General features: G+C 46.9%; 1 protein-coding gene across 10 annotated transcripts in view; it reads right to left on the reverse strand.

The window, feature by feature from the left end:
* The window catches only part of PIAS2 (protein inhibitor of activated STAT 2), a 106,913-nt gene extending 103,718 nt beyond the window's left edge, over positions 1 to 3,195 (reverse strand). For 4 of the 10 annotated variants that reach the window (XM_062201622.1, XM_062201624.1, XM_062201616.1 and 1 more), the window contains exon 1: positions 3,051 to 3,194. In XM_062201622.1, the coding sequence (XP_062057606.1) occupies positions 3,051 to 3,074 (24 nt within the window). In that variant the 5' untranslated portion in view covers positions 3,075 to 3,194. Of the gene's footprint in view, positions 1 to 2,192; positions 2,497 to 3,050 lie in introns of those variants that run through there. The other 6 variants (XR_009866823.1, XM_062201623.1, XM_062201617.1 and 3 more) reach the window with 4 other exon arrangements.
* Between the last annotated feature and the right edge of the window lie 11,452 nt (positions 3,196 to 14,647).

Here is a 14,647-nt window from a genome sequence, read left to right on the forward strand (position 1 = left end):
GCTTACAGTTTTGGAGGTTCCCAGTTCAAGATCAGGCAGCAGTGTTAGTTTAGGCATCTGGTGAGACTGGAGGATGGCAACAAAGAACACACGCAGAGGGAGGTTCCCAGGGTAGTCAGGAAGCAAAGAAAAGGCTAGGCAGAACTTGGCTTATAGAAATCAACCTTCAGGGCCGGCGCCGTGGCTTAACAGGCTAATCCTCTGCCTTGCGGCACCAGCACACCAGGTTCTAGTTCCAGTTGGGGCGCCCGGTTGCCCCTCTTCCAGGCCAGCTCTCTGCTATGGCCCAGGAAGGCAGTGGAGGAAGGCCCAAGTGCTTGGGCCCTGCACCCACATGGGAGACCAGGAGAAGCACCTGGCTCCTGGCTTCGCATCAGCGAGATGCGCCGGCCTCAGCAGCCACTGGAGGGTGAACCAACGGCAAAAAGGAAGACCTTTCTCTCTCTCTCTCACTATCCACTCTGCCTGTAAAAAAAAAAAAAAAAAAAAAAAAAAAAAAATCAACCTTCAGGCCAGCGCCGCAGCTCACTAGGCTAATCCTCCACCTGTGATGCTGGTACTCCGGGTTCTAGTCCCGGTTGCTCCTCTTCCAGTCCAGCTCTCTGCTGTGGCCTGGGAAGGCAGTGGAGGATGGTCCAAGTGCTTCGGCCCTGCACCTGCATGGGAGACCAAGAGGGGGCATCTGGCTCCTTGCTTTGGATTGGCGCAGTGCACAGGCCATAGCAGCCATTTTGGGGGGGTGAACCAACGGAAGGAAGACCTTTCTGTCTCTCACTGCCTAACTCTGCCTGTCAAAAAAAAAAAGCAACCTTCAAGAGACCTAAAGACCCCCTACTGGGTCCACATTCTACACATCAAGTTCAACCATTAACATTAACCCATTAAACATAAGCGTTAAGACTTTGGGGAGTAAATATATTGGTGAGTTGGGAAGTTAAATTCTGCTCAATCCATAATATCTCAGTGCCTCAATTTCTTCATAGAATTGTAAGAACGTATGTATGATGTGCTCAAACCAAATTAGGCATGTAATAAGCACTGTATTATAATGGACATATATCATCATCACCACCACCATTTGTATTGGGGGAGCAGGGTACAGCTCATATTTTAAAAAATGCAAGTAACATAGGCCTGCACTGAGCAACTAAGGCAAGGAGTAGATAACCCTTCTAGCATCTCCTCTGAAAACTTCTCAATTAGGCAGGTCACCTAATGTGAACTGTAGGGGAGTCGTGTGTCTTCTATCAAGTTCAAGGAGAAGCAAACACAGCTGATTTACAAACATTCGATGAAGGTAATCCACAAACCAAAATGGAAGAGGGAGGCAGAAAGAGAAAACAACAACAACAACAACAAAACAAAAAACCATTTCTCTGGTTTGCACTACTTTGCAGTTTCTGGTCCCACTTGAACCTCAGCACCGACTGCCCCTTCTGCCAGATATGTACCAGTAAGTTAGTTCTTCACTTCATGTTCAGTTTTGACTGACAACAGTTAGAAAAGCCTAAAACACATTTGGAAAAGTTTTCCTCAACAAAAGACCCGGAAGAGTTACATCTTTTACCGCAACAAAAATTAAGACTATGCTGCAGGTAAAAACAAATTGAACTTCAACGTTCAGTCTTCTCAACCCATCCTAAACCCAAGGCACAAGGTGTCTGGCCTGGTTGTTTCAAAAGCTCCACAGGTGTTAACAGCTCTACAGCTGGACCTGAGCTACTAAAGCCCTTAGCCTTAAACATCAACACCTTTACCCTGTCTACCATGGCTCTCTGTATAAATTAGTATGGGGTGTAACATGTATAAGCATACCTTTCTCTTCCTGGAAAATAAACAATTCTTTTAAAAGCAGAAAACAGCAGTTACACTGTGCAACCTGCAACAAGCTCCTTTAGTGGAAAACACACCTCTTTCCCTCTGGTCCTCTCCATCAGCTACCAACCAACCAACAACCTTACCCTACCTCCAACTCAATCTTCTACAGGATCCCTGCTCCTCCTTATCTGACCAAACCAACCTAGCACATTCGTCTGTTACACAAACTGCTTGCCGCTAGTTCCACGTTCACCACTCTCTCTTACTTTGAAATTTTTTTTTTTAAAAATCGGCATTTCTGACTCTAAATTTCCTATTTATGTCGCTAGTAATTCAGTGATCCATACAAAATAAAGCGGGCTCATGGATCACACCTGGTCTGTTTCAGGTGCGGAGTCTCCGAAGGTGATCAGTCTCGGCGGGGGTGGGGGTCTTGTCCGTTCTCCCCCATGGCACCTCAACTTAAATCTCTTCTATTCAATCACGGTAGCAACAGTAAAGTTATGACCTTGTTCCAAGGCTAAGACGACAAGATTTTTTTTTCTCTTCAAGAGCAGAAAGAGTGCACGGAAAAACCTCATGACACCTCGGACTTTGCAGTTTTCTTTCCACGGCACTAAGGAAACACCAAGGTTCGAGGCCGGTTGCTGAAGGCAGGGTGGCCAACGGCCCTCGCTTCTCCCGACGACGGGGGGAAGCAGCGGAGGGAGGAAGGGGCCCCGTCCCCTGGCACACCTGACCACACGGTAGCATCAGCCATCAGGGAAGGAAGAGAAAAATTCCCGAAACGCAACTTCACGTCTCGCCAAACAGGCGTCCGCCAAGTAGACTTCGGGATCGCCACGCACACGCACCCCCCACCCCCCAGCCCGCCCCAGGCCAGGGTGGAAAATCACACGCCGCTCACCACCTCGGCCCTCAGGCGGGGCGGGCAAGTCGAACCCCACGCGCCCCCGCGCCAGGTGTGCGGAGAGCCGGCCCGCAGCGGCCGGCCCTCGAGCGACCACCCGCCCGCCCGCCCGCGGCCCAGGCCGCCGCCCCCGCGTCCGCCGCCGGCTCGCTCCCCTCCCGCGCGCACTCGGCGCCCGCCCTCACGCGGGCCGGGCTCGGGGCGCCGCCAACCGGCCCCGGCGAAACAAGAAGGCGGCGGCCGGCGACGCCGCGGCTTCCCCGCCTCCCTCCCCAACCCCTCCCCCGCGGCCTCCACTCTCCACTCCCGCGGCCCTGCTTACCCTCAACTCCTCGAAATCCGCCATTTTATACCACCCGCGGGCTCCGCCGCCACTGCCGCCACCGCACCCCCTCCCGCTACCGCCAACGACGCCGCAGCCACCACGGCCGCCGCCGCCTCCAGCACCATCCTGCACTGGGCGCCGCTGAAGACGCCGCGGCCGCCGCCGCCGCTACCGCCGGGCCCCTCACGTGACCGGCGCGGGAGCCCCGCCCCCGGCGCGCCGCCGCCCCGCCCCTCGCGGCGCCCCCTGCCCACCCGCGAGGCCGCCTTCCGCCCGCGCCTTCCGCCCGCCGGCTCCCGCGCCAGCCGGCTCCCCGCACGCTTCCGGCGTCCGGTCCCGGGCCTGCTCGGCGCCGCATCGCCCCTTCCCCGCCCCTCGCGGGGGTCCGTGCCCGCTGCCCGAAGCGCCGTGGAGGTCGCAGCGTTCCCGGCGGACCTGGCGGAGGGCCCGACCTGAGGAGGTGGCCGCCACTCGTGACGGGAACCTTCGGGAAGACTCACGCGGCGCCCTGCACACGGTGGCTGGGGACGGAGCAGCGGCTGCAAATAAACCGTCCCCCAGGCTAGTTGTGGCGGAGCAGTTTAAATATGGGCGTTGGCGCGGCCTGGGTGAGACCTCGCAGTTGCTAATGTCCGAGGGCTCACCTGGCTGATTGCTGAGGACGTTGAAGGGCGCCGGAATGTCAGGGACTGCAGCCTTGCGGGCAGGGGGTTGGTGGCGCTGGGGAAGAAGTGAAGAAGGGCCTTGATAAAAAGTGGAGGGGTCAGGGAAATGTGAGACCCGGCGAAGAAGGAGATGCCAAGGCAGAGTGGCACCCTAATGTGCTGATGAAGGATGAGAGAAGATGCTGAGTCCAGCTGGCCCCCGGCTCCGATTCCTTGAAGAGGCCGCGCACTCGCCCACGAAAGGACTTTTAAGACCGTGTGATGTACAAGGCCCTGTCTCATCCGCTCCTACCTGCTGCCTCCACCCACACCCCCCTCGGAGCCCGCTGGCTGCACATCTTCCAGGGCCTGCATCCAGTAAACCTCCCCTCCACCTCCCACCAAGTTTTCAGGCAGCTAAAAGTCGGTCCTGCGGCCGAGAGTAATTCCCACTCTTTTTCTTAGCTTCTCTAACTCCTGTTCATCTTCTACATCCGATTGTCACTTCTTTCTAAAAACTTGATTTCACCCACATCCCCCATTTGGGCTCCGATCCTGTGTTAAGCTACGTGTATGCCGGAGGGCCTCCTTACTTTGAGTCTTTGCTTAGTTTATGTTTGCATAAACTAGCTGGGTCTTCCGAGCTGCAGTGAATCACAGGTCACAAACTGAGTTAGGATGTCTCTCTATAACACTTGTGTTTTTTTGCCCAGGGGTGGTGTCTGACCCAGTTGCAATCCACAGTTGTTGAACCCACCAGAGAAACTCTGCCTGAAAATCCTGAAGAAAAGCTAATTAAGATATCTTAACTTGTAATTTTGCCTATTGACACCTGTTATGAGTGCTCACAGGACTCTGAACTTTTCCTTCATGCCTTCATGTTAATTATGTAGGTGTTTATGTGATTATTATACATAATAAAAGTATTGCTCAAAATCTGTATCTTAAAATCTAAACCCGTTAGGCTGTAATGATTGGTAAACGTCTGACAAATCATTGTTTAATGAATGAAGGACTGAATGAAGGTGTGTAAAGGCAATTGGAATTCTACTTTAACTTTGTTACCTTAGCTTGCCTTATTCTTGCTCTTAGTTTATTCTCCTTAAGCTTTGACTTACATCTACAGTTTTATCATTGTTTAACAGACATTAAATTAATGCCACTAGGCTAGGAGCTTTAGAGGAATAGAAAGATGCAAAGAAAACAAACATAGCCCTGCTGCCAAGGAAATTAAGAGGGACCAACGTGAACAAAACTGTTAAGCACAAGGCTCTGTTGCAGTGTTCATTGTAGTGACTTCAGCATCCTTTCTGCCCCTTTCTCAATGTGTAGCAGCTACTGGCTGAGTTGGGGAGGTTTGACTGCTGAGTTCTAGGTGCTGTCCCAGAATGGCTTAAGCCAAAGAGAACTATTATGTCCTCCTAGGCAGCAGTTAACTCAAAACCAGACAAGTGAATCCAATTAGTGCTGGCTGTTTGTAAAATGGCAAAACCAGAATTGGCCTTGACATTCACCCTACCTATGTACTTGTCAAGGTTTTTTATTATTATTTTATTTGAAAGGCAGCATTGGGGCCGGTGCTGTGGTGCAGCAGGTTAAAGCCCTGGCCTGAAGTAACGGCATCTCATATGGGCACCGGTTCTTGTCCCGGCTACTCCTCTTCTGATCTAGCTCTCTGCTGTGGCCTGGGATAACAGTAGAAGATGGCCCAAGTCCTTGGGCCCCTGTACCCACATGGGAGACCCAGAAGAAGATCCTGGCTCCTGGCTTTGGCACCTGGATTGGCGTAGCTCCAGCCGTTGCGGCCATCTAGGGAGTGAACCAGCAGATGGAAGACCTCTCTGTTTCTACCTCTCTGTAACGCTGCCTTTCAAATAAATAAAATCTTTTTGAAAAAGAAAAGAAAGGCAGCGTTACAGAGAGGCAGAGGCAGAGAGAGAGAAATCTTCCTCCACTGGTTCTCTCCTCAAATGACCACAATGGCTGGAGCTGGGCCAGTCAGGATCCTGGAGCCTCTTCTGGGGTCTCCCACGTGAGTTCAGGGGCCCAAGGACTTAAGCCATCTTCCACTGCTTTCCCAGGAGCATTAGCAAGGAGCTGGATCAGAGATGGAACTACCAGGACACCAACCAGTGCCCACATGGGATGCTGGAAACAAATGGCAGCTTAACCTGCTATGCCACAATCTAGTTTTTCTAACCTATAAGACAAATGATTATACCTACTCTCAGGGTGTTGAGAATCAAAGGAAATGAGATATATGGGTGTACTTTATGCACTTACAGAGTGAAAGATGGTAAACTCTTTGTGCCTAAAGAGCTGATGAACATACACTAAAAAATAATACTAATAAGCATTCATTTAAGAAGTACTAAGGGGATCGGCACTGCAGCATAGTGGGTAGAGCCTCCACCTGAAGTGCTGGCATCCCATCCAGCCACCGGTTCAAGTCCCGGCTGATCCACCTCTGATCCAGCTCTCTTTTATGGCCTAGGAAAGCAGCAAAAGGTGGCCCAAGTCCTTGGGCCCCTGCACCCACATGGGAGACCTGGAAGAGGCTCCTGGCTCCTGGCTTCGGAGGGGCCTAGCTCTGGCCATTGTGGCCATCTGGGGAGTGAATCAGCAGATGGAAGACTTCTCTCTGCCTCTCTGTAACTCCGCCTTTTAAATAAATAAAATCTTAAAAAAAAAAAAACAACTAGCAAGAGCCATTTGATATATCCTAGAAACTTTAGAAAGGAATATTCAACTTAGATGAACTGTGCATTGAATATTGAGTTTAATTATAATCACCTGTCTTAATAGTTCCCATCCTGAGTCTATCAAACCTTAATGTTATTTTAACATCTTCTTTTCCTTTCCACTGCCTACTTCTCTTCCTAGTACCAAGTGCAAACTTCCCAGATATTTTTCTTTTTTTAAAAAAAATTTATTTATTTATTTGAAAGATGAGTTACAGAGAGAGATTGTCCATCCACTGGTTCACTCCCCAAATGGCCAAATCAGCTGGAGCTGGTCGCATCCAAAGCCAGGAACCAGGAGTTTCTTCCGGGTCTCCCATGCGGGTGCAGGGACCCAAGCACTTTGGGCCCTCTGCTGCTGCTTTCCCAGGCTCATCTGCAGGGAGCTGGATTTGAAGTGGAGCAGCCAGGACCTGAACCGGTGCCCATGTGGGATACTCAGCGCTGCAGGCGGTGGCTTAACCTGCTACATCAACGTACCAGCTCCTGAGCCATATGTTTATTTCATTTATTTTTATTTATTTATTTGACATATAGACAGAGAGAGAGGCAGAGAGAAAGGTCTTCCTTCCATTGGTTCACCCCCCAAATGGCCACTACGGCCAGAGCTACGCCGATCCGAAGCCAGGAGCCAGGTGCTTCTCCTGGTCTCCCATGTGGGTGCAGGGCCCAAGCACTTGGGCCATCCTCCACTGCCTTCCCGGGCCACAGCAGAGAGCTGGCCTGGAAGAGGGGCAACTGGGACAGAATCCGGCGCCCCGATCAGGACTAGAACCCGGTGTGCCGGCGCCACAAGGCGGAGGATTAGCCTATTGAGCCGAGGCACTGGCCAAAGCGTGTCATTTTGAAAGCAGTGGAAAACTGTTGACCCAGGTTAGTTTTTCATATTTAAATATTTCAGGTAAGTGGGAGCATACAGTGTGCATTGATTTTTTTCATTCAACATAATATATTTGTGGTTGACATGTTGCAAGTATCAGTTCATCCCTTTTTATTGATGGGAAATATTCCATTGTATGAATAGAACCCCAATTTATCCTTTTGTTGAGTGACAACTGAATTTTGATTATTGTAAATAAATAAGGCATTTGATAGGCATATGATTTTATTTCTTTTTTTTTTTTAAGATTTATTTATTTACTTGAAAGTCAGAGTTACACACAGAGATAGAGAGAGGTCTAATGTCTACTGGTTCACTCCCCAGTTGGCCACATTGGCCTGAGCTAAGCCGATCGGAAGCCAGGAGCCAGGAGCTTCTTCTGGCTCTCCCACATGGATGCAGGGCTCCAAGGACTCTGGCCATCTTCTGCTTTCCCAGGCCATAGCAGAGAGCTGGATCAGAAGTGGAGCAGTCAGGAGTCAAACCGGTGCCCATATGGGATGCCAGCACTGCAGGTGGCCACTTTACCTGCTATGCCACAACACTGGCCCTAATAATATGTTTATCTTTTCACAAAACCACTGAATAGTCATCCAACTTACCAGACTCTGACTAGCAATGTGGTGTATAACTTCCTTCCTTCATTCCCTCCTTCCTTCCTTAAATGTATTTATATATTTTAAAGTCAGAGTCACACAGAGAAGTGAGGAGAGACAGATATCTTCCATCCTCTGATTCACTCCCCAAATGTTCCCAAAGACCCGGCCTGACAAACCTCTAGGGGGTCAGTGCTTGGCATAATAGGTGGAGTCACCACTGCAGTGCCTGCCAGCATCCCATGTGTGCAGTAGTTCAAGTCCTAGCCACTCCACTTCTGATCGCGCTCCCTGCTAATGTGCCTGGGAAAGCAACAGAAGAAAATCCAAGTACTTGGGCTCCTGCACCCAGGTGGGGGATCCAGAGGAAGCTCCAGGCTTCTAGCTTCAGATCCGCCCAGCTCTGGCCGTTGTGGCCTTTTGGGGAACGAACCAGCAGATGAAAGATCTCTCTCTCTCTCTCTACCTCTGCCTCTCTCTAACTTTGCCTTTCAAATGAGTAGATAAATCTTAAAAAAAAAAAAAAAATCTCTAAAGCAGCCATTTGCAAATCTCTTCTATTCCCATAATTTAATTTACCAGTGCTAAAATGTATTGATTTACTCTGAGTTAATGACCTAGATTCTGGAACCTAGAAATTTTCAGGATCCATTTAGGACGTAGTTTCAGTTTTCATAAACTGCTTTGATAGGATGAATGTAAATCTACTTTTAGAGGGAAACACATTGCAGTGAATAAGAAAAACACACACAGAAAAACAGAATGAAAAAAAGATAGCAAAAGGGAAGTAATAAAATGGAAAATCAATACAATAGATACTAACAAAGTTAAAATATTTCCCTTAGAAAAAACTGAATACATGTGTAGCAAGTTTTTTTCAAGGAAAAAGGCAAAATAAAAACATTTAGGAGACTGTCAAAATTATATAGCTACTGGGGAAATTTTATAGAAAAGAATAAATAGTTTCACTCTAACAAATATGAGGACATACAAGAAATAGGAACAACTTCTCTGAAGAGAATGTGGAAAAGCAGAACATTTTCTGGTTATTTTGCAAGGCTATGGTAGCCTTGATGCCTAAGCCAGACAAAGTTCCATTTTCTTACCTCACTTATAAAACAAAATTTAACCCCAAAAATACAAGGGAGATTTCATAGTAGAATATGTATTTTACAATATAGCAATTTGATTCTACTCACCACAGGAGGACAACTCAAAACTTTTTTTTTTTTTTAAACAGAAGCAGTACCTAATGTAAGGAATTATCCAGCCAAACTTAAATAACAATATTCTAGGGAAGTAAGCCAGCATTTTTCCTGAAAGAGTTTGCAATGCAAAAGCAAAATAAAAAGTCGACTGTGAATTTTGGAAGACTACACAGTAAGAGAAAAAGAAGTCTACTTTTAGAGCCTACAGAAGTTGAAGGTCTAACAAAACCACAATATATTTAATATGAGACCTCATAAGGTCTCACTTCTACAAATTGCACTTCCACAAATTGCAATCTAGTTTTACAGTAAACATATCTCAGACCTTGACTGTTGAATAAACGGGTCTTAGAATGACATTCCATAAGCACCATGCAGAAACAAACAAAAATCCTCTCCAGAGGAAGATACCGGCCAAAATCTCAAAATATCCTAGAAATACTTTTTTCAACTAATGACCAGTACATAGTCAAAAATTACCAGATCAACCATGACAATAAACACTATGACTGAGAAATAATCGAAACAGACCAGAACAATCAGAGCCAAACAAACCTGCAATTGAAAGCATGCTCACAGAAGCTTGGGGAAAAAAAAAAAAAAAAAAGAATAACTCTAGAATTCATAGGTTTAAGAACTCAATATATAGGTTTAATGAGTGGGCATTATGGTACAGTGTATTAAGCTACTACTTGGGATGCCTCTACCCTACATCGGAATGCCGAGTTCAAGTTATGGCTACACCACACTCCTGATCTTCCTTCCTGCAAATGCTCTTACAAAGCAGTGGGTGATGGCCCAAGCACTTGAGTTCTTGCCACCCACATAGAGATCCAAATGGAGTTCCTGGCAGCCTGACTTCAGTGTGGAGCAGGCATTTGGGGAATCAACCGTGGATGGAAGATCACTCTTTTTTCTGTCTCTATCTCTCTGTCACTCTATCTTCCAGATAAATCTTTTTTTTTTTTTTTAATAGTATATTATAGGAACCGGCATTGTGGCATAGAAGGTTAAGCTTCTGCCTGCAGTGCCAGCATCCCTTATGGGTGGCCTGTCCTGGCTTCTCCCCTTCCAATCCAGCTCCCTGCTGATGGCCTGGGAAAGCAGTAAAAGATGGCCCAAGTCCTTGGACCCCTGCACCCACGTGGAAGACCTGGAGGAAGCTCCTAGTTCCTGGCTTTGGATCGGCACAGCTCTGGCCACTGCAGCCAATTGGGGAGTGAACTGGCAGAGGATGAAGACCTCTCTCTCTCTCTCTCTCTCTCTCTCTCTCTCTCTGCCTTTCCTGCTCTCTCTGTGTAACTTTTTCAAATAAATAAATAAATCTTCAATAAAAAAAATTTCAGAGTTATGTTTGCCAATGATTGAAAAGGAATGTTAGATTGTTTAAATATAGTTTCAACTATTGAACAGTTATAAAAATGGTTTTATAAGTTTTAAATATTGGTTGAAACAAAATTTCTTGTCAATTATTTCTGTCAAGAATTTGAAGACACTACTATTAAAATGATTTGATCAGGAAGCACAGACATTTCAAGTGTTAAATCTATTCATAGAACAACTCAAGCTTTTCATTACAATTTCTGACTTGTTTTGTTTGGCATTTTTATGCAAACTTATTATTTTATATTTTCCTCAATACTTTAGTATTTCATTTTTCTTATCATAATTATGCTAAGGGAAAAGTAACTATCTTTTTTTCAACAATCCTCATGTAGATATTCCTAAATTCCCTCCAATTTACTAATGTGCCACAGAGATTTTATTTATCTGTATGTATGTTAGGAAAAAGGTTAGGAAGTATTAACCCAGAGAAACTTTTTTAAATGATTTATTTATTTATTATTTATTGGAAAGGCAGAGTTACAGAGAGGGAGATATATAGAGAGATCTTCCTTCTGCTGGTTCAGTCTCCAAATGGCTGCAACTGCCTGGGCTGGGCCAGGCTGAAGCCACAAGCAGAATCAGAAAAAAGTGAATAAGCTGAAGCTACATATAATAAAAAGACAATCTCAAAAATAATGGAAACGGGGGGCTGGCGCTGTGGTGCAGTAGGTTAATCCTCCTCCTGCAGCACCAGCATTCCATAGGGGCTCCGGTTCTAGTCCCGGGTGCTCCTCTTCCGATCCAACTCTGCTATACTATAGCTTGTGGAAGCAGTAGAAAATAGCACAACTCCTTGGGCCCCTGCACCCACATAAAAGACCCAGAAGCTCCTGGCTCCTGGCTTCAGATTGACCCAGCTCTGGCCATTGCGGTCATTTGGGAGTGAACCACTGGATGGAAGACCTCTCTTTCTATTTTCCTCTCTCTGTAACTCTGCCTCTCAAGTTAATAAATAAATAGATATATTTTTAAATTCAAGTGAATGAATGAATATCAAAACCAGGACCACAGGTACATCTGAGGGGCAGAGAATAGGATCTGTAAGGGCTAGTCTGGGACCTTCCACTAGATTTTAAAAAGTTGTCTTTCAGGACTGGTGCTGTGGCAAAACCAGCAAAGCCACCGCCTGCAGTGCCAGCATCCCATATGGGCACCGGTTCGAGTCCTGGAGGCTCCACTTCTGATCCAGCTCTCTGCTGTGGCCTGGGAAAGCTGTACAAGATGGCCCAGGTCCTTGGGCCCCTGCACCCATGTGGGAGACCCAGAAGAAGCTCCTGGCTCCTGGCTTCGGACCGGCCCACCTCTGGCCATTGTGGCCATCTGGGGAGTAAACCTATAGATAGAAGACCCCCCCTTTCTCTCTCTGCCTCTGCCTCTTTGTAACTCTGCCTTTCAATAAATAAATAAATATTTTTTAAAAGTTGTCTTTCTTAAAAAAAAAAAACTAAAGCAAATATGAACAAATATTTGGATTTGACAGACATTATTCTGTGCCCTTCTATGCTTAAAACATTTCATAATATATATCCTAAATCTCATCATTATTCAGTATTTTCATGCTACAGCCATCTTTGACCCTGGAGGACTACCTTAATCTCCTTCCTTTCCATCTTGTTCCACTACAATCGTTCTCAGTATAGCAGCCAGCATTATCCTTTGTTAATATAGAGCAGATCTCACTGTCCCCTGACTCACAACCTTTCCGTGGGTTTACATCACTCTAAAAATAATTATCAAGATCCTTATCACTGTTCACGGGACCTGGTTTTATCTCCTGCCTTTAGCTATTGTTCACTTAGTTTCACCATCCTTCTTCCTTTGTGATCACTATTTACAGGCTCAAACTGTTTTATTTTTTAGAAGATGTTATTTATTTATTTCAGAGGTAGAGCCACAGACAGAGAAAGGGAAAGACAGAGAGAAAGGTCTTCCATTTGCTGGTTCATTGCTCAAAGGGCCACAGCGGCTGGAGCTGAGCTGATCTGAAGCCAGGAGCCAGGAGCTTCTTCGGGATCTCCCACATGGGTGCAGGGGACCAAGGACTTGGGCCATCTTCTACTGCTTTCCCAAGCAGTAGCAGAGAGCTGGATTGGAAGTGGGGCAGCTGGGACTTGAACCAGTGCCCATATGGGATGCTGGCACTGCAGGCAGCGGCTTTACCCATATGCCACATTGCCAGGCCCTGTTTTCTTTTCTTTTTTTGTTTATTTTTTTATTTTTATTTATTTATTTATTTATTTTTTTTGAGAGGCAGAGTGGATAGTGAGAGAGAGAGAGAGACAGAGAGAAAGGTCTTCCTTTTTGCCATTGGTTCACCCTCAAATGGCCGCTGCGGCCGGCACATCTCGCTGATCCGAAGCCAGGAGCCAGGTGCTTCTCCTGGTCTCCCATGCGGGTGCAGGGCCCAAGCACTTGGGCCATCCTCCACTGCACTCCTGGGCCGTGGCAGAGAGCTGGCCTGGAAGAGGGGCAACCGGGATAGAATCCGGCACCCCAACCAGGACTAGAACCCGGTGTGCCGGCGCCGCAAGGCGGAGGATTAGCCTGTTAAGCCATGGCTCTGGCCAACCCTGTTTATTTTCTTTATGGAACTTCTCACAACCTCAAATGATATTAATTCACAGATTATGAGTCCAGTGATTCCTACTATCTGCAGACCCCACTAGAATATTCATTCCACGAGGGCAAGGACTTTGTTATCTACTGCATTTCCACCGCCAAGAACTTTGACTCATATCAAGGATGAAATAAATATGTTCTAAATTAATGAATAGATGAAGCCTTTATTCTGATTCCAAAAAGGGGAGGTGCCATTTCAGTGCTAAAGGCAGTGTAACCAAATGTGAAGGCTGACAATTAACAGGGTCCTCTATCCACAGCAGTGACTAACTGCGTGCCAGGCATATGCAAGCGTTACAACTACATCCACTCTGGGGTTCAGGCCAGCCTCGCTCTCCTCAGAGGCCCTGCAAAACTGTTTGTATCATGAGATCTTACACCCTATCCCCAGCTGAGGCCATTTGGAAACAACACGGACAGAAAAATCCATCTGTTAGTCAGCGGGAGCAAACATTCTTTTTCAGCAAGTTTGAGCCCAGTGATGTGCAAGCTAAAGAAGTTCGAAGATGAGTCATGCTAATAGTAGGGCACTTCTGAGTGACGGGAGCAGCTGCTGAGGTCCCTGAGGCTGCTCTGGTCACTGCCCTTTCTGAATCTTGTTGCTGTTTCCTAGGCTTACTGACAGCAGATACCACACTATTCTTCCAGCAAATTATATCCCCTTCAGTTTTAAAATTCATATAGTTGGGTTTCTTTTTTTTTTTTTTAAGTTCATTCTAGAAACAAAATGCAAGCATTATCTTAATCAAGGGCACCTGACTAAGGCATCCCTCCCACTCACTGTCTCGTGTCATCCTTGCAACATGATGGCAGGGCTTTACTGCTCCCATTTCACAGATGAAGAAACAAGGCTTGGACAGGTACAACACCTCTCCTAGAATCACAGAACAGTAAGTGATGGGGCAAGATTTCAACCCTGGCCTGTGTGATTCTCGAGAGCAGCTTGGATCACTCCATGTGGCTGCTGAAAAGGCAACATGGGGACTAGGGGGGAGAGGAAATTGGGAAGACAGGGTAAATTAGAAAATGGCACAGTGGGGGCTGGGGTTGTGGCATAGTGAGTACAGCCACTGCCTGCAGAGCCGGCCTCCCATATGGACACAGGTTGGAGTCCCGGATGCTGGCTGCTCTGCTTGCTTCTGATCTAGCGTCCTGCTAATGCATGCAGGAAAGCAGTGAGTGGAAGATGGCTCAGTCCTTGGGCCCCTGTACTTACATGGGAGACACAGAAGCAGCTCCTGATTCCCGGCTTCAGCCTGGCCCAGTCCTTGCCGTTGTGGCAATTTGGGGAGTGAAGCCACGAATGGAAGACCTTTCCCCACTCCTCTGTAACTGACTTTCAAATAAATAAAATAAACCCTCAAAAAAAAAAAAAAAAAGCACAATGGAAAAAGAGAGTGACGGTGATGTGAAGGAAAAAAAAATCCAGATTTCGATCTGTGGATAAGATCCGGAGAAACATTTTATTTTTACATTTCAATAATTAGTGGCAGAAAGATAGATCAAACACAGAATGTCAG

Source organism: Lepus europaeus, chromosome 9, assembly GCF_033115175.1.
Source record: "Lepus europaeus isolate LE1 chromosome 9, mLepTim1.pri, whole genome shotgun sequence".
Classification (NCBI taxonomy): domain Eukaryota; kingdom Metazoa; phylum Chordata; class Mammalia; order Lagomorpha; family Leporidae; genus Lepus; species Lepus europaeus.